We start from the raw sequence: 20,382 nt of genomic DNA on the forward strand, positions 1-20,382 counted from the left end.
TATAGTACTAGAGTACTGCTAGAGTACTGCTATAGTACTGCTAGAGTACTACTGTACTACTAGAGTACTACTAGAGTACTGCTAGAGTACTGCTATAGTACTGCTAGAGTACTGCTAGAGTACTGCTATAGTACTGCTAGAGTACTACTGTACTACTAGAGTACTGCTATAGTACTGCTATAGTACTACTAGAGTACTGCTATAGTACTAGAGTACTGCTAGAGTACTGCTATAGTACTGCTAGAGTACTGCTATAGTACTGCTAGAGTACTACTGTACTACTAGAGTACTGCTATAGTACTGCTATAGTACTACTAGAGTACTGCTATAGTACTAGAGTACTGCTAGAGTACTGCTATAGTACTGCTAGAGTACTGCTATAGTACTGCTAGAGTACTGCTAGAGTACTGCTATAGTACTAGAGTACTGCTAGAGTACTGCTATAGTACTACTAGAGTACTACTAGAGTACTGCTAGAGTACTACTGTACTACTAGAGTACTACTGTACTACTAGAGTACTACTAGAGTACTACTGTACTACTAGAGTACTACTAGAGTACTGCTATAGTACTAGAGTACTACTAGAGTACTGCTATAGTACTGCTATAGTACTACTAGAGTACTGCTATAGTACTAGAGTACTACTAGAGTACTGCTATAGTACTAGAGTACTGCTAGAGTACTGCTATAGTACTACTAGAGTACTGCTAGAGTACTGCTATAGTACTCTAGAACAAAGCGGCTCTGAGAGCCTCGTGGTTCCGTCTCCAGCTGATCACAACAACATGTCCCGGAAGAAGAACGGAATACCGGACCGGTAAGAACCCGACACCTACTACACACAGTACAACTACACACAGTACTAATACACACAGTACTACTACACACAGTACTACTACACACAGTACTACTACACACAGTACTAATACACACAGTACTACTACACACAGTACTACTACACACAGTACTACTACACACAGTACAACTACACACAGTACTACTACACACAGTACAACTACACACAGTACTAATACACAGTACTAATACACACAGTACAACTACACACAGTACTAATACACAGTACTAATACACACAGTACAACTACACACAGTACTAATACACAGTACTAATACACACAGTACAACTACACACAGTACTACTACACACAGTACAACTACACACAGTACAACTACACACAGTACTAATACACACAGTACAACTACACACAGTACTAATACACACAGTACAACTACACACAGTACTACTACACACAGTACAACTACACACAGTACAACTACACACAGTACTAATACACACAGTACAACTACACACAGTACTAATACACACAGTACAACTACACACAGTACTACTACACACAGTACAACTACACACAGTACTAATACACACAGTACAACTACACACAGTACAACTACACACAGTACTAATACACACAGTACAACTACACACAGTACTAATACACACAGTACAACTACACACAGTACTACTACACACAGTACAACTACACACAGTACTAATACACACAGTACTACTACACACAGTACTAATACACACAGTACTACTACACACAGTACAACTACACACAGTACTACTACACACAGTACAACTACACACAGTACTAATACACACAGTACTACTACACACAGTACAACTACACACAGTACTACTACACAGTACAACTACACACAGTACTACTACACACAGTACAACTACACACAGTACTACTACACACAGTACAACTACACACAGTACTAATACACACAGTACAACTACACACAGTACTACTACACACAGTACAACTACACACAGTACTACTACACAGTACAACTACACACAGTACTACTACACACAGTACAACTACACACAGTACAACTACACACAGTACTAATACACACAGTACTACTACACACAGTATAACTACACAGTACTACTACACACAGTACAACTACACACAGTACAACTACACACAGTACTAATACACACAGTGCTACTACACACAGTACAACTACACACAGTACTACTACACACAGTACAACTACACACAGTACTACTACACACAGTACAACTACACACAGTACTAATACACACAGTACAACTACACACAGTACAACTACACACAGAGTACTAATACACACAGTACAACTACACACAGTACAACTACACAGTACAACTACACACAGTACTAATACACACAGTACAACTACACACAGTACTAATACACACAGTACTAATACACAGTACTAATACACACAGTACAACTACACACAGTACTAATACACACAGTACAACTACACACAGTACTAATACACACAGTACAACTACACACAGTACTACTACACACAGTACTAATACACACAGTACAACTACACACAGTACAACTACACACAGTACAACTACACACAGTACAACTACACAGTACTAATACACAGTACTACTACACACAGTACTAATACACACAGTACAACTACACACAGTACTAACACAGTACAACTACACACAGTACTAATACACACAGTACAACTACACAGTACAACTACACACAGTACTAATACACACAGTACAACTACACACAGAGTACTAATACACACAGTACAACTACACACAGTACTAATACACACAGTACAACTACACACAGAGTACTAATACACACAGTACAACTACACACAGTACAACTACACACAGTACTACTACACACAGTACAACTACACACAGTACAACTATACAGAGTACTAATACACACAGTACAACTACACACAGTACTAATACACACAGTACAACTACACACAGAGTACTAATACACACAGTACAACTACACACAGTACAACTACACACAGTACTACTACACAGTACAACTACACAGTACAACTACACACAGAGTACTAATACACACAGTACAACTACACACAGTACTAATACACACAGTACAACTACACACAGTACTAATACACACAGTACTACTACACACAGTACTAATACACACAGTACAACTACACACAGAGTACTAATACACACAGTACTAATACACACAGTACTAATACACAGTACTAATACACAGTACAACTACACACTACTAATACACACAGTACTAATACACAGTACAACTACACACAGTACTACTACACACTACTAATACACACAGTACTAATACACACAGTACTAATACACACAGTACAACTACACACAGTACAACTACACACTACTAATACACACAGTACAACTACACACAGTACAACTACACACAGTACTAATACACACAGTACAACTACACACAGTACTAACACACACAGTACAACTACACAGTACAACTACACACAGTACTACTACACAGTACAATTACACACAGTACAACTACACACAGTACTACTACACACAGTACAACTACACACTGTACTAATACACACAGTACAACTACACACAGTACTAATACACACAGTACTAATACACACAGTACCCGCTCAGTAATTCACACAGGATGAGTACTTCTAGAGGAGAGGTAGAACTACATGGTAACCTGTACATAGAACCAGTACATAGAACCAGTAAATAGAACCTGTACATAGAACCAGTACATAGAACCTGTACATAGAACCTGTACATAGAACCAGTACATAGAACCACTGTATAGAACCAGTACATGGTAACCAGTACATAGAACAGTACATAGAACCACTATATAGAACCAGTACATAGAACCAGTACATAGAACCTGTACATAGAACCAGTATATAGAACCAGTAACACTGATGTTTTTAAATAGATGGCTGGACTACGAAGCTGTTGGGAGAAGACTGGACGGGACGCGTTTCATCGCTTTCAAAGTTCCTCTGAAGCAGGTCAGGACGCTAGAACGTCTTCTTTTAGAACGTCTTGTTTTAGAACGTCTTCTTTCAGAAACGTCTTGTTTTAGAACGTCTTGTTTTAGAACGTCTTCTTTTAGAACGTCTTCTTTTAGAACGTCTTGTTTTAGAACGTCTTGTTTTAGAACGTCTTCTTTTAGAAACATCTTGTTTTAGAGCGTCTTGTTTTAGAACGTCTTGTTTTAGAACATCTTGTTTTAGAACGTCTTGTATTAGAACATCTTTAAAAATGTCTTCTTTTAGAACGTCTTGTTTAAGAACATCTTGTTTTAGAGCGTCTTGTTTTAGAACGTCTTGTTTTAGAACGTCTTGTATTAGAACATCTTCTTTAAAAATGTCTTCTTTTAGAACGTCTTGTTTAAGAACGTCTTGTTTTAGAGCGTCTTGTTTTAGAACGCCTTGTTTTAGAACGTCTTGTTTTAGAGCGTCTTGTTTTAGAACGTCTTCTTTTAGAACGTCTTCTTTTAGAACGTCTTCTTTTAGAAACGTCTTGTTTTAGAGCGTCTTGTTTTAGAAACGCCTTGTTTTAGAACATCTTGTTTTAGAACATCTTGTTTTAGAATGTCTTGTTTTAGAACTGCATTGAGGAGAGAACAGCTGCTGATGAACATCTGTGTGTGTTTTCTTAAAGTCTCTGAACCGCCAGCTTCCATGTTCTCAAGTGTTTGGTCCCTGGGATCTGCTGGACGTTCTGGACAAGGAGAACCAAGAACTGGGTCTGATCATTGATCTGACGTTCACCACTCGCTACTACAAACTACAGGTATGTTCTAATGGTTCTACTACAGACTACAGGTATGTTCTAATGGTTCTACTACAAACTACAGGTATGTTCTAATGGTTCTACTACAGACTACAGGTATGTTCTAATGGCTGTACTATAGACTACAGGTATGTTCTAATGGTTCTACTACAGACAACAGGTAACACACAGTTCTTATGGTTCTTCTGTCTCAGTTTAAAGGGATGTAAACTAGAACCGGTTCTGGTTCTCTGTGCAGGACGTTCCAGAGTCGCTGTTGTTCGTGAAGATCTTCACAGCCGGTCACGAGGTTCCCAGCGATGATACGATCCTGAGCTTCAAACGTACCGTACGCAGTTTTCTACGAGACAACGCAGAGAACGGTGAGGGATGCTGCTGAGGAACCGGTGTGTTATTCAGCGTAGAACATGTTAAAGAACACTTGTCTATCATTGAGTAAACTGACAACTCCGGAGACTCCATCCGTCATCTTCCTCTTATCCGGGCAGCAGGCTTAGCAGACGTCCCTCTCCTCAGCAACGTTCTCCAGCTCTTCCTGAGGAACCGCGAGGCGTTCCCAAACCAGACCAGATATATAATCTCTCCAGCGTGTTCTCACCAGAAAACCTCCAAAAGGAGGCGTCCAGGAGGATCCTGATCAAATGTTGAACCACCTCAGCTGGTGCCCTTAGAGGTGAAGGTCATCCTGAAGGTCATCCTGAAGGTCACGGTCTGATGAAGCCAACAGAACCGCATCATCTGACCCAATTCTGAGGTCCCCGAACCGGACCATCTCCTCCCCCCGGCCGCACCTTGAGATCCTGTCCATGAAAATCACAAACAGGACCGGTGACCGGGGACAACCCTGGAGGAGGCCGACACCCGCTGGAGGCAACCGCCGGAAACACCCGCCGGAGACACCCGCCGGAGGCAACCGCCGGAAACACCCGCCGGAAACACCCACCGGAGACACCCGCCGGAGGCAACCGCCGGAAACACCCACCGGAGACACCCGCCGGAGACAACCGCCGGAAACACCTACCGGAGACACCCGCCGGAGACAACCGTCGGAAACACCCACCAGAGACAACCGCCGGAAACACCCGCCGGAGACACCCGCCGGAGACACCCGCCGGAAACACCTACCGGAGACACCCGCCGGAGACAACCGTCGGAAACACCCACCAGAGACAACCGCCGGAAACACCCGCCGGAGACACCCGCCGGAGACAACCGCCGGAATCACCCGCCGGAGACACCCGCTGGAGACACCCGCCGGAGACACCCGCCTGAAACACCCGCCGGAGACACCCGCCGGAGACACCCGGTGGAGACACCCGGCAGGGACACCCGCCGGAGACACCCGCCTGAAACACCCGGCGGAGACACCCGGCGGAGACACCCGGCAGGGACACCCGCCGGAGATACCCAGTGGAGACACCCGGCAGGGACACCCGCCGGAGACACCCGCCTGAAACACCCGGCGGAGACACCCGCCGGAGACACCCGGCAGGGACACCCGGCGGAGACACCCGGCAGGGACACCCAGCGGAGGCACCCAGAGGAGGCACCCGGCGGAGGCACCCGCCGGAGGCACCCGCCGGAGATACCCGGCGGAAACACCCGGCAGGGACACCCGCCGGAGACACCCGCCTGAAACACCCGGCGGAGACACCCGGCAGGGACACCCACCGGAGACACCCGCCGGAGGCAACCGCCGGAAACACCCACCGGAGACACCCGCCGGAGACAACCGCCGGAAACACCCACCGGAGACACCCGCCGGAGACAACTGTCGGAAACACCCACCAGAGACACCCGCCGGAGACAACCGCCGGAAACACCCGCCGGAGACACCCGCCGGAGACAACCGCCGGAAACACCCGCCGGAGACACCCGCCTGAAACACCCGCCGGAGACACCCGCCGGAGATACCCGGTGGAGACACCCGGCAGGGACACCCGCCGGAGACACCCGCCTGAAACACCCGGCGGAGACACCCGGCAGGGACACCCGCCGGAGACACCCGCCGGAGATACCCAGTGGAGACACCCGGCAGGGACACCCGCCGGAGACACCCGCCTGAAACACCCGGCGGAGACACCCGCCGGAGACACCCGGCAGGGACACCCGGCGGAGACACCCGGCAGGGACACCCAGCGGAGGCACCCAGAGGAGGCACCCGGCGGAGGCACCCGGCGGAGGCACCCGGCGGAGGCACCCGCCGGAGGCACCCGCCGGAGGCACCCGGCGGAGATACCCGGCGGAGACACCCGGCAGGGACACCCGGCGGAGACACCCGGCAGGGACACCCGCCGGAGACACCCGCCTGAAACACCCGGCGGAGACACCCGGCAGGGACACCCGCCGGAGACACCCGCCTGAAACACCCGGCGGAGACACCCGCTGGAGACACCCGGCAGGGACACCCGGCGGAGACACCCGGCAGGGACACCCGCCGGAGACACCCGCCGGAGATACCCGGTGGAGACACCCGGCAAGGACACCCGCCGGAGACACCCGCCTGAAACACCCGGCGGAGACACCCGGCGGAGATACCCGCCGGAGACACCTGGCAGGGACACCCGGCGGAGGCACCCGCCGGAGACACCCGCCGGAGACAACCGCCGGAAACAACCGCCGGAGACAACCGCCGGAGGCTGAGCGGTGTGGTACCCTGATAGTTGGAGCACACCCTCCGGTCCCCCTTTTCATAAATGGGAACCACCACCCCGTTCTGCCGTTCCACAGGAACTGTCCCCGACCTCCACGCGACACTGAAGAGGCCCGTCAGCCAAACCAGTCCAACAATGTCGAGAACCTTCAGCCTCTCGGGGTGAACCTCCTCCACCGCCGGCGCTTTGCTGCTGTCTGTTAGAGAACATGAGAACGACTCGGCGACAGACAGAGAGGACTGCAACTCGATCCATCTTTAGATCACTCTCTGGATTTGTTGTTCAGTCCGGTTTGGTTCTGGTTCGTTGGACCTGTAGACCTGTAGTGTCTCTTTAAACATTTAGTCTTCTCATCTTTAGTGATGTAGGAAACAACTGTCTTCTCTGTTCCAGACAAGCTGATCGGAGTCCACTGCACCCACGGGCTGAACCGCACCGGCTACCTGATCTGCAGGTGTGAACCACACATCCATTGGTAGTTTGACCAGTAGGTGTGAACGGTGATTAACAGCTGTGTCTGACCTGCAGGTACCTGATAGACGTTGATGGGATGGACCCTGAAGAGGCAGTAGAGTGTGAGTACTGATGTTCTGCTCTCTTAGTAGTAGAGTAAAGTAAAGTAAAGTATCTCACGTGTTCTGTTGTTCTCAGTGTTCAACTCGTCGCGGGGCCACGTTGTAGAACGGCAGAACTATCTGGAAGACCTGCGATGTGGACCCAAGAGGAGGTGACCATCTCTTTATGGTGATGTTGTGTTAGATTAACATCCTGCTCCAGTTCCATGTGACGCTTCAGTAAGGTGATCTGCTTTAAACAGTAACGAGGGGATGGAGGAGTCGGAGCAGGAGCCAATGAGAGGCCTCGCTGCACATCGGCCGAGTCAAACAGCGTCAGACTCCGACAGCAGAGAGGAGAGACGGCCACGCTGTAATGAGTCCAGATACCACAGGTAGGGAGGAGGAACGCCTACACCAACACCAACACCTTGTCCTAGGGATGCACCGATACCGATACCAGTACCGGGTATCGGGTCCGATACTGTGCTCACTTTCATTGCTCCACGGGGTTTTGCGTCACCCTCTGACTCGCGCGTGCGTTAGACTCCTTGGTCCGTGTTTCAAGACGGGTCGGGTGGGTTGCCAACATCGCCGCAGACCCCTGGCGCCTTTTAAGTGGCCGAGCCACGGTCGTGCCCTCGGGGCACTAAGGACAGTCCGCCCCGGTGACACTTTGTCCACGGCCCCAGGAAGCACCTTCGCCCCCGAGCCTTTCCAAGCCGACCTAGAGCCGGTGGCGGTGCACCGCCTCGTATGCGGGACTCCCCAGCCTGCCGTGTGTCGCTCACACCCTCCAGCTGGCTGTTAACGAGGGTCTTTAGGCACAGAGAAGTACTCGTATCGGTACTCGTATCGGTACTCGGTATCGGTACTAGGTATCGGTACTCGGTATCGGTACTCTGTATCGGTACTCGTATCGGTACTCGGTATCGGTACTCGGTATCGGTACTCGTTATCGGTACTCGTTATCGGTACTCGTATCGGTACTCGTATCGGTACTCGGTATCGGTACTCGTATCGGTACTCGTATCGGTACTCGGTATCGGTACTCGGTATCGGTACTCGTATCGGTACTCGTATCGGTATTCGGTATCGGTACTCGTATCGGTACTTGTTATCGGTACTCGTATCGGTACGTACTCGGTATCGGTACTCGGTATCGGTTCTCGTATCGGTACTTGTTATCGGTACTCGTATCGGTACTTGTTATCGGTACTGGTATCGGTACGTACTCGGTATCGGTACTCGTATCGGTACTTGTTATCGGTACTCGTACTCGGTATCGGTACTCGGTATCGGTACTCGTATCGGTACTTGTTATCGGTACTCGTATCGGTACTTGTTATCGGTACTGGTATCGGTACGTACTCGGTATCGGTACTCGTATCAGTACTCGATATCGGTACTCGTATCGGTACTCGGTATCGGTACTCGGTATCGGTACTAGGTATCGGTACTCGGTATCGGTACTCTGTATCGGTACTTGTATCGGTACTCGGTATCGGTACTAGGTATCGGTACTCGGTATCGGTACTTGTTATCGGTACTGGTATCGGTACGTACTCGGTATCGGTACTCGTATCGGTACTCGATATCGGTACTCGATATCGGTACTCGTATCGGTACTCGTATCGCTACTCGATATCGGTACTCGTATCGGTACTCGTATCGCTACTCGGTATCGGTGCTCGGTATCGGTGCATCCCTACCTCATTCCCTCTGTTCTCACGTCTGTCTGTCCTCCAGCAGATCAAACCAACGCTCCCATCACCACCATCAACACCAGGGCCTCCTTCCCAGTCCACCATCACTGGGAGCCCCTCTCCGCCCGTATCGATGGACAACCCCTCACCCTGACGGTCAGTGGGTGAGACCCCCCAGCTCAGAGGAGAGCAGGTCCAGGTATGCTCCACCAGAGCCGGAGAGGAGATCCAGGTATCCCCCACCAGAGGAGAGCAGGTCCAGGTATGCTCCACCAGAGGAGAGCAGGTCCAGGTATGCTCCACCAGAGGAAAGGAGGTCCAGGTTTGCTCCACCGGAGCCAGAGAGGAGGTCCAGGTTTGCTCCACCAGAGGAGAGCAGGTCCAGGTATCCCCCACCTGAGGAAAGGAGGTCCAGGTTTGCTCCACCGGAGCCAGAGAGGAGGTCCAGGTATCCCCCACCAGAGCCGGAGAGGAGGTTCAGGTTTGCTCCACCAGGGCTGGAGAGGAGGCCATCTTCCCGCCTGCAGGAGGACAGAAGGAGTCTTCCTCCTCCTCCTCCTCCCCTCCCTCGTTACTCTCCACGCTGGACTGGCGAGTCCAACGGCCATGGCAGACCTGAGGAGGACTGGACCGGTCCCAGAACCAGACCTCACTACAAACAAACTCAGAGTCAACACGTATGACGCTGAGACCAGCTGCTGTTTCCTTTAGAGCTTCATCAGACAGCCGATCAATAACACAGAACGACGTCTGCTCCGTTCCCAAACAACTAAACTGTTCTCCGTCACGACTGGAAGGAAACGGGTTCTGTCATGAATCACAGTCGCACGGTCACACGTTCCGGTCACACGTTCCGGTCACACGTTACGGTCGCACTGTCACACGTTCCGGTCACACGGTCACACGTTCCGGTCGCACTGTCACACGTTCCGGTCGCACGGTCACACCTTCCGGTCACACGGTCACACGTTCCAGTCACACGGTCACACGTTCCGGTCGCACGGTCACACGTTCCGGTCGCACGGTCACACCTTCCGGTCACACGTTACGGTCACACGGTCACACGTTCCGGTCGCACGGTCACACCTTCCGGTCACACGGTCACCCGTTCCAGTCGCACGGTCACACCTTCCGGTCACACGGTCGCACGTTCCGGTCACACGTTGAATAATGACGTTAGAGAATAATACCGGTTATAACGAGCAGGAAAGTCCACCATCGGTGGGCGGGAGCGGCGAGGTGAACGGGTGAACGGGTGAACGGGTGAACGGGTGAACGGGTGAACCGATCACAGGACGTTCCCCTGGGAGACGGCTCCTCAGTCATGTGTCGCGTTTCCGTTTTATTTTGTGTGTTTTGTACGTTTTGTACGTTTCGTACGTTTCGTACGTTCCGTACGTTCTCGTCATTTTAAACCCGATATTTCTTTACTGAACCGAACGCAGTAGTTTTGTTACAACAAACGTTGATCGCATGTTTAGAACTGTAATCCAGAGGAACCATGTTCCCCTCAGAACCTGTGGTGGTTCTGCAGTTTAGTTGTATGGGAACGTCATTTAGTGGGTTGGACAGCACCGAGTCTTTATGGTTCTACTGCTCTGATTAGTTGAACCAGGTTCTCATGTTCTAACGTCATGAGAACACTGAAGGAGTTCTGGATCGTTGTATTTAGAAATGTTCTGATAAAGATATTAAAGTTTGTACCATAAAGACGGTCTCATGTTTCAGTGATTCATAACTCTACTTTATATATCTGTATATATATATCTGTATATATATATACAGATATATATAAATATCTATATATATCTGTTCATTTCTCTGTTGATGTTTTTATAAAGAACTCTGTAACTTTGAGAAGTTTTATTTAAATAAAGTGAGTTTTCTGCCGTTGGACGAATATTTCCAGCTCTTCAGGCGACCCGGACCGAACCCGACCGGACCGGACTGGACCCGACCCGACCCGACAGGACCCGACCGGACCCGACCCGACCCGACTGGACCGGACCCGACCCGGCCGGACCCGACCCGACCCGACCCGACTGGACCGGACCCGACCCGGCCGGACCGGACCCGACCCGACCGGACCGGACCCGACCGGACCCAACTGAGACCGGACTGTAGTAGTATATATTATATACTATATATATATTTTAACACTGATAGGTTACTATAGTAAGAGGAGGAGGAGGAGGAGGAGGAGGAATAAGAGGAAGAGGAAGAGGAGGATGAGGAGGAAGAGGAAGAGGAAGAGGAGGAGGAAGAGTAAGAGGAGGAGGAGGAAGAGGAGGAGGAGGAGGAGGAGGAGGAGGAAGAGGAACAAGAGGAGGAGGAGGAAGAAGAGGAGGAGGAGGAGGAGGAGGAAGAGGAGAAAGAGGAACAAGAGGAAGAGGAGGAGGAGGAAGAGAGGAAGAGGAGGAGGAGGAAGACAGGTGTGTTGATTGAAGACAGGAGGACAGGTGTGTTGATTGAAGACAGGAGGACAGGTGTGTTGATGGAAGACAGGAGGACAGGTGTGTTGATGGAGGACAGGTGTGTTGATTGAAGACAGGAGGACAGGTGTGTTGATGGAAGACAGGAGGACAGGTGTGTTGATGGAGGACAGGTGTGTTGATTGAAGACAGGAGGACAGGTGTGTTGATGGAAGACAGGAGGACAGGTGTGTTGATGGAAGACAGGAGGACAGGTGTGTTGATGGAGGACAGGTGTGTTGATTGAAGACAGGAGGACAGGTGTGTTGATGGAAGACAGGAGGACAGGTGTGTTGATTGAAGACAGGAGGACAGGTGTGTTGATGGAAGACAGGAGGACAGCTTGTTAGCAGCTCGTCAGTCAGAGTCTCTGTTTTATTTCTGAGGAGTGAAACATGAAGACAGTTGACGGTTGTTAAGACGGACACAGGACACCAACTGTGTGACATTATTCACCGGGGACTAGACATCTAGAGGACAGACAGGAGACCTCAGCATCAAACAGTGAGTCAGATACACTCTGTCTGTCTCTCTGTGTGTCTCTGTCTCTCTGTGTCTCTGCTGGTTAAATGTCCCTCCGGTGATGTGTCTTCCTGTCTGTATCTGATCTGATGATTAACTGGTTTAATATCTGTTCCTCTGATCTCCGGAGGAACCCGTCTAAATAAATACATAAATAATAAATAAAATGCCATTAAATGAACCAGAATACTATTATAATTATTATATATATATATATATATTATATAATATTATATAATAATTATGATAAAATGTGACATAAATTGATATTTTTCTGTTTTAATTTGCTTCTTTATTTACTGACCTTTGTATTCTATCTACTCTTCTATTGAATTTTCCTTTTATTAATTTATTTGTTTATTAATTTTTAATAACTTTTAAATGCATTTATTTATTTTTGCATTTATTATTTATTTATTTTAAATGTATTGATTCATCGTTAAATGTATTATTTGTTTATATTAAAAGATAAATATCAATTAATGTCACATTTTTTTAATTAATTAATGCCTACATTTATTTTTATATTAATTATTTATTTAACTTTTAAATGTATTAATTTATTTTTTATTTTATTTATTTAACTTTTAAATTTATTTATCTATTTTTGTATTTATTATTTATTTATTTTTCAGTTAATTGATTAATTCTTACATATATTATGTGTTTAAGTCACATTTCAATTAATTAATGCCTACACTTAATTTTTAATATTATTTAGTTACATATAACGGCTTTTTTATTTATTCATTTATTCATTTACTTTTATTAACTTTTAAATTAATTTATTTTTCAGTTTATTGATTAATTATTACGTTTATTATTTGTTTACATTAAAACAAATATCAGTTTATGTCACATTGTTCAATTAATTAATGTCCTATTTATTTATCTATCTATTGATTGATTGGTTGGTTGATTGATTGATTGGTTGATTGATTGGTTTAGTCCGGTTGCTCCTCTGAGCTCCTTCAGCTCTGAACCGGTTCCGGTTCCAGACGGATCCGGGTTCAGTTCTTTGGGCTCATTCCAGAGCAGATTTTCACAATAAGAGCTGCTGTGTTAGGAGTCGTGTGTTTGAGTGTTAATAATCTGTAATAAAGAAGTTATCTGTTGTTTATTATATGTCATATTAATATTCTCTATCTGGAAGAGAAGCTGGAGGTCGTGGATCTGATGCTGCCGCATGACGCTGCAGAGTTCATTCACTCAGAGTGAAGTAGTGACATCGTCATCATTATTATATATATATATTATTATTATTATTATTATATATACATATACATATAAATAACTCAGTATTAATAACTCCATGACTTTCTAGAGAAGCCTGGAATGATGGTTCTAATATAAAGTGACCACAGGGAGGCGCTGTGGTTCTGTGGTTCTGTGGCTCTGTGGTTGTGTGGTTCTGTGGTTCTGTGTTTCTGTTTCTGTGTTTCTGTTTCTGTGTTTCTGTGTTTCTGTTTCTGTGTTTCTGTTTCTGTGTTTCTGTGTTTCTGTTTCTGTGTTTCTGTTTCTGTGTTTCTGTGTTTCTGTGTTTCTGTTTCTGTGTTTCTGTGTTTCTGTGTTTCTGTTTCTGTGTTTCTGTTTCTGTGTTTCTGTGTTTCTGTTTCTGTGTTTCTGTTTCTGTGTTTCTGTGTTTCTGTGTTTCTGTTTCTGTGTTTCTGTGTTTCTGTGTTTCTGTTTCTGTGTTTCTGTGTTTCTGTTTCTGTGTTTCTGTGTTTCTGTTTCTGTGTTTCTGTTTCTGTGTTTCTGTGTTTCTGTTTCTGTGTTTCTGTTTCTGTGTTTCTGTTTCTGTGTTTCTGTGTTTCTGTGTTTCTGTTTCTGTGTTTCTGTTTCTGTGTTTCTGTTTCTGTGTTTCTGTGTTTCTGTGTTTCTGTTTCTGTGTTTCTGTGTTTCTGTTTCTGTGTTTCTGTTTCTGTGTTTCTGTGAGGACGACATCATGTATTACTCTTTATTTCTCTCTGTGTGTGTGTGTGTGTGTGTGTGTGTGTCTGCGTGTGTGTGCGTGTGTCTGCGTGTGTGTGTGTAATATAATTGTGCATATTAATGTAACACTAACGAGGGCCGAGGAACCTTTAATTAGACTGAACCATCTCATCCGTTCACTAATCCACCATCACTCTGAGTTACCTCTCTATGTGTGTGTGTGTGTGTGTGTGTGTGTGTGTGTGTGTGTCTGTGTCTGTGTCTAAAGGGTAGATAAACACACAAGACTAGAATTATTCATGAGCTGTCACAATAGATCCTCAACTACACATCTACACAACTACACAACTACACATCTACACAACTACACAACTACACAACTACACATCTACACAACTACACAACTACACAACTACACATCTACACAACTACACAACTACACAACACAGGAAGAATAACCATGCTGAAATACACACATTAACACACACACACACACATTAATATTAACATTAATATTAACATTAACACATGGAGGTTGATGGTCTATAATAAGTTGGTGAAATTGAAGTTATAGTGAAGATCCTGGTATCATATATATATGTATATATATATATATATACATATATATATATATACTGTATGTATCTATGTATATGTATATATGTATCTATGTATATGTATATATGTATATATATATATATATACCAATAAAACCCCAGCAGATACAGGTGTGTGTGGCTCTGACCTCTGACCTCCACAGCTTCAGCCTGTCAGGACCGGTCCAGTAGGAACCCGGTAGAGGATAGAGGAAACCAGATGTTAATGGAAACCAGATGTTAATGGAAACCAGATGTTAATGGAAACCAGATGTTAATGGAAACCAGATGTTCATGGACTCTGTTAACTTCATTTCATTAATTAGAAATGTCAGAAATGAGATATAATTCCGGTAGTATTACGTTTCTCTCAAAACATATTTGCTGTTATGACTCAATAACAATAAACAGGACCTACAGGAACTAAAAGGTTCCTTCAGCCCTGTTGTCCGTGTCTCCAGCGCGGTCTAAAGACCTGCTACAGGAACTAACAGGTTCCTTCAGCCCTGTTGTCCGTGTCTCCAGCGCGGTCTAAAGACCTGCTACAGGAACTAACAGGTTCCTTCAGCCCTGTTGTCCGTGTCTCCAGCGCGGTCTAAAGACCTGCTACAGGAACTAACAGATTCCTTCAGCCCTGTTGTCCGTGTCTCCAGCGCGGTCTGAAGATCTGCTACAGGAACTAAAAGGTTCCTTCAGCCCTGTTGTCCGTGTCTCCAGCGCGGTCTAAAGACCTGCTACAGGAACTAACAGATTCCTTCAGTCCTGTTGTCCGTGTCTCCAGCGCGGTCTGAAGATCTGCTACAGGAACTAAAAGGTTCCTTCAGCCCTGTTGTCTGTGTCTCCAGCGCGGTCTGAAGATCTGCTGAGATCAGGAGGAGGAGTCCGCTGACGTATGAAGAAGTACTACCTCCCAACCAGGGAACTGAACGTAGACCCTGGTCCCTGCAGTCCAAACGCAATGAGTTCCTCAAAAGGTTCTTAGTACCGGGGAGAGTTCCTGAGGTGGAAACGGGGCTTTTGATACCTGTGTGTTCAGCACTGTGTCTGACGTCTGATATATGTAGCAAGCTAACGGCGGTTTAGCAGCGTGATGATACACCAGTGTTCACACGGACTGCTGGGTGAGGAAGACCCAGAGGAACCTGATTCTATCCTCTGATATCAGGTTTATCCTTTTAATGAGACCTCAGTGGGCTCACAGGATTAACATCCATCTCCTGCAGATGTTTGAGCTCATCCTCATCCTCATCTAATCTCTGCAGGATTTAGCAGCTAATCTTGAGACGTGTGACCAAACCCACCGTTCAGGTATGAAGCTACACATGAAGATGAAGACGGTAAAACGTGTCATCAGTGTGTGCAGAAGATGGACAACCGTTAGAGTAGATCTAACGTCCCCGGTGGTTATAATGGGAGGTAGCTCCAACGTCCCCGGTGGTTGTAACGGGAGGTAGCTCCAACGTCTCCGGTGGTTATAACGGGAGGTAGGTCCAACGTCTCCGGTGGTTATAACGGGAGGTAGGTCCAACGTCTCCGGTGGTTATAACGGGAGGTAGCTCCAACGTCTCCGGTGGTTATAACGGGAGGTAGGTCCAACGTCTCCGGTGGTTATAACGGGAGGTAGGTCCAACGTCCCCGGTGGTTATAACGGGAGGTAGCTCCAACGTCCCCGGTGGTTATAACGGGAGGTAGGTCCAACGTCTCCGGTGGTTATAACGGGAGGTAGATCCAACGTCCCCGGTGGTTATAACGGGAGGTAGATCCAACGTCTCCGGTGGTTATAGGAGGAGGTAGATCCAACGTCCCCGGTGGTTATAACGGGAGGTAGATCCAACGTCCCAGGTGGTTATAACGGGAGGTAGATCCAACGTCTCCGGTGGTTATAGGAGGAGGTAGATCCAACGTCCCCAGTGGTTATAACGGGAGGTAGATCCAACGTCCCAGGTGGTTATAACGGGAGGTAGATCCAACGTCCCCGGTGGTTATAACGGGAGGTAGATCCAACGTCCCAGGTGGTTATAGGAGGAGGTAGATCCAACGTCCCCGGTGGTTATAACGGGAGGTAGATCCAACGTCCCAGGTGGTTATAACGGGAGGTAGGTCCAACATCCCCGGTGGTCATAGGAGGAGGTAAATCCAACGTCCCCGGTGGTTATAACGGGAGGTAGATCCAACGTCCCCGGTGGTCATAGGAGGAGGTAGATCCAACGTCCCCGGTGGTTGAGAGGACGTGCTCTCAGCCACGTGTCATGAGTACTTGGTTTCTACATGCTTCCTGTGTGATGATGGATCACCGTGTCGGGTCGATGAGCAGCCGTTTCATCATCATCTGCTGCACTTTATGTATAATGAGCGACTCGGCGTGCTGAATATTTATCATATGTTTGTGCTACTGAACTTTGAATGTCACCAACTCCAGAGAGACGCGGCGTTCCGTCAGCGGAGACTCGGAGGAATCCCCGCTGACGCCGAGAAGCACAACGAGAGCGATAATGTGCTCATCGGAGAGTCGGCGCCCAGAGGCTGCACGCCGTTTACCAACAGATGAATTAGTGCAGACTGACTGTTATTGATCGCAGGGCAGAGGAGGAGGAGGAGGGTTATTGGATGTGAATGTGAGCCGGGGAGGGATGAGGAAGAGACATTAGCGGATCTGACAGCTCACAAAGAGACACGAGCAGAGCTGACAGCCCGCCATCAGTTTCAGTGTGAAGCAGAGAGCATGCTGGGAGCCACGGTGACGCGTGGACGCTACCCTGTCAACACAAACACAACACACTGATTCACCTGTCAGAGCAGATACATCAGATAATTACAGAGCGGAGCGACGGCGAGGCAACAGGTGCACCACCTTAAATCAGCTTCATTTACTCTGGAGCTCCAACAGCGGCTCCACCGGCTCACCGGACCTCCTGGGTCATGTCAGGGGTCATAGTCAGGGGACTGTTCATGTTCATGGTTAGTCATGTGACTGTTCGGTCGCAGTAAACACCTGTTTAATGTTGTGAAGAAAAGAAAACACTATAGTTAGGTTTATAAAAAAACATCATGGTTGGGCTTAAAATACTCCGTTAATAGAGGATGACAGACTCGTGTTTGTTCAGCCTGGATCGTCCAACGTTCACAGCTATACTTACTAACAGTACTGCACTGTAATTCATATATATCCCACAAAATCAGTTCAATCCACGTCATCATGAAGCAGGAAGTATAGAGAGCGGTGAGCGGCGTATAGGGAGGAGGTCTAAAAACACCAGACTGTCACCAGGAGATCTATATTGGTGCCCCGTGTGAGGCCAGAAGTCAATGTTGATTTATTTGTCACGTAACTTCTGTACTTCAGTTACAGCACTTCTGGAGTTATTTTATCCCAAACCATCACCTGGTACTAAACCTAACTACGGAGTTTCCTGTGAAGATAGAAGTTTATTCTAAAAGACTGTAGGAGTGGAAACTGTCATCTGTTGCTTGACATTCGTAGGAGAAAAATGAGGAATAATCTTTCGTAAGATATACGAACTGCTGTATGAACCGTTATATATGTTATGAATCATATGAACTGCTGTATGAACCGTTATATATGTTATATCATACGAACTGCTGTATGAACCGTTATATATGTTATATCATACGAACTGCTGTATGAACCGTTATATATGTTATATCATACGAACTGCTGTATGAACCGTTATATATGTTATATCATACGAACTGCTGTATGAACCGTTATATATGTTATGAATCATATGAACTGCTGTATGAACCGTTATATATGTTATATCATACGAACTGCTGTATGAACCGTTATATATGTTATATCATACGAACTGCTGTATGAACCGTTATATATGTTATATCATACGAACTGCTGTATGAACCGTTATATATGTTATGAATCATATGAACTGCTGTATGAACCGTTATATATGTTATATCATACGAACTGCTGTATGAGGATCCGTTGATGTAGAACTGCTCTGAATCCCAGAAAGTTGACTTTATGAGAAGCTTGAAGGTGAAGCTTGAAGGTGAAGCTTGAAGGTGAAGCTCACGGACACAGAGTTGGTTGAAATGTGATCCTATTCTCAGATATTGGTCTGCTGCACACTGAATACCTGCAGACCTACTTATCTCTGTGTGGTGTGTCGGTGCCGGTGAGCCGGCGTCCTCCTACCGGGCGGTTCAGGCTGCAGGAGGAAGTTTAAATCTGGTCGACTTTCCCGTCTCCTACCTCCGGGCTGCTGGTGTCTGATTTGACTCGTCTATTTCTGTCTTTCAGCGTCCAAGGACAAAGTCAGAGAGTGAAAGAGAAAGACGGAGTTAGAGAGAGATGGAGGTAGAGACTTTAAGATGTGTTTGATGAAGTTCTGATGAAGGGGATCTATAAGCAAATGTGTGAGAGGACTCGTTGAACAGTCTGGCTTCAGTTCACCACCTCACCGTCTGCGTCTCCATGATGTCACCATTTGTGTACCGGGTGGTTTTTATAGATCCACCTCAGCGTGGGAAGTGGCGTCGGCCTGTTGTAGAGCAGTTCTAAATGAGAATCCAGGCAGGAAGTACGTCCCCCTCTAAACAACGTCTCATCATATACAGATAACGTCCAGCTCTTAAACTGGCTCATGTCTGCTGGTGGAGCTCTCTTCCTGGTTAGGTAGTCGTCCTCTCTGGAGGTCTGCAGGTAGAGCTGGTTGATCCTCTCATAATAGACCCACACTTTAACTGTCTGACTCTTCCTCTCCTCCTTTATTTACCTCAGAATACCACAGAAGAAGCAGCGGCTGCATCATTAGCGTGCCCGTCAGCGGGATGCTAATTGCTGCTACTGTGAACGAAGCTGTACAGCTAATGATCAGGTGTGTGTGAGGACGTCCTCTCTGTGTCCCCTGAGAGACAACGTCCCACTCTGAGGGGTAAATACTTCTTATTAAAGCTTAGTGTTAGTGTTAGGGTTAGGGTTAGTGTTAGGGTTAGGGTTAGTGTTAGGGTTAGTGTTAGGGTTAGTGTTAGGGTTAGGGTTAGTGTTAGGGTTAGGGTTAGGGTTAGGGTTAGTGTTAGGGTTAGGGTTAGGGTTAGGGTTAGGGTTAGTGTTAGGGTTAGTGTTAGGGTTAGGGTTAGGGTTAGGGTTAGGGTTAGTGTTAGGGTTAGGGTTAGTGTTAGGGGTTAGGGTTAGTGTTAGGGGGTTAGGGTTAGGGTTAGTGTTAGGGTTAGGGTTAGTGTTAGGGTTAGTGTTAGCGGTTAGCGGTTAACGGTTAGCGGTTAACGGTTAACCCTAACCATTCAGGTAGCAGGACGTCCTCTCTGTGTT

The 20,382-nt window shown here is 46.9% G+C and overlaps 2 protein-coding genes across 13 annotated transcripts in view; both read left to right on the forward strand.

Moving 5' to 3' along the window:
• Window positions 1-538: 538 nt before the first annotated feature.
• On the forward strand, window positions 539-11,263 carry dusp11 (dual specificity phosphatase 11 (RNA/RNP complex 1-interacting)). Of its 12 annotated transcripts, none has more exons than XM_037752190.1 (11): window positions 666-818; window positions 3,777-3,852; window positions 4,508-4,639; window positions 4,878-5,001; window positions 7,687-7,747; window positions 7,822-7,868; window positions 7,945-8,020; window positions 8,111-8,242; window positions 9,597-9,902; window positions 9,963-10,001; window positions 10,035-11,263. In XM_037752190.1, exons 1-11 carry the CDS (start codon window positions 787-789, stop codon window positions 10,234-10,236), a joined length of 1,227 nt encoding a protein of 408 aa, XP_037608118.1. In that variant the 5' UTR covers window positions 666-786; the 3' UTR covers window positions 10,237-11,263. The 12 variants fall into 12 exon arrangements, with proteins under 12 accessions (XP_037608108.1, XP_037608118.1, XP_037608116.1 ...); XM_037752188.1 differs by having other exon boundaries at window positions 9,597-9,869; window positions 9,903-10,001; XM_037752192.1 differs by lacking the exon at window positions 9,963-10,001 and having other exon boundaries at window positions 9,597-9,785; window positions 9,816-9,908.
• A 1,047-nt stretch (window positions 11,264-12,310) lies between these two features.
• gfra2b (GDNF family receptor alpha 2b) overlaps window positions 12,311-20,382 on the forward strand; it is a 95,345-nt gene continuing 87,273 nt past the window's right edge. Inside the window, exon 1 of the mRNA XM_037752649.1 lies at window positions 12,311-12,528. The gene's annotated coding sequence lies outside the window, so the exon portion shown is untranslated. The remainder of the gene's footprint in view (window positions 12,529-20,382) is intronic.

This window comes from Sebastes umbrosus, chromosome 19 (genome assembly GCF_015220745.1).
Source record: "Sebastes umbrosus isolate fSebUmb1 chromosome 19, fSebUmb1.pri, whole genome shotgun sequence".
Lineage (NCBI taxonomy): Eukaryota > Metazoa > Chordata > Actinopteri > Perciformes > Sebastidae > Sebastes > Sebastes umbrosus.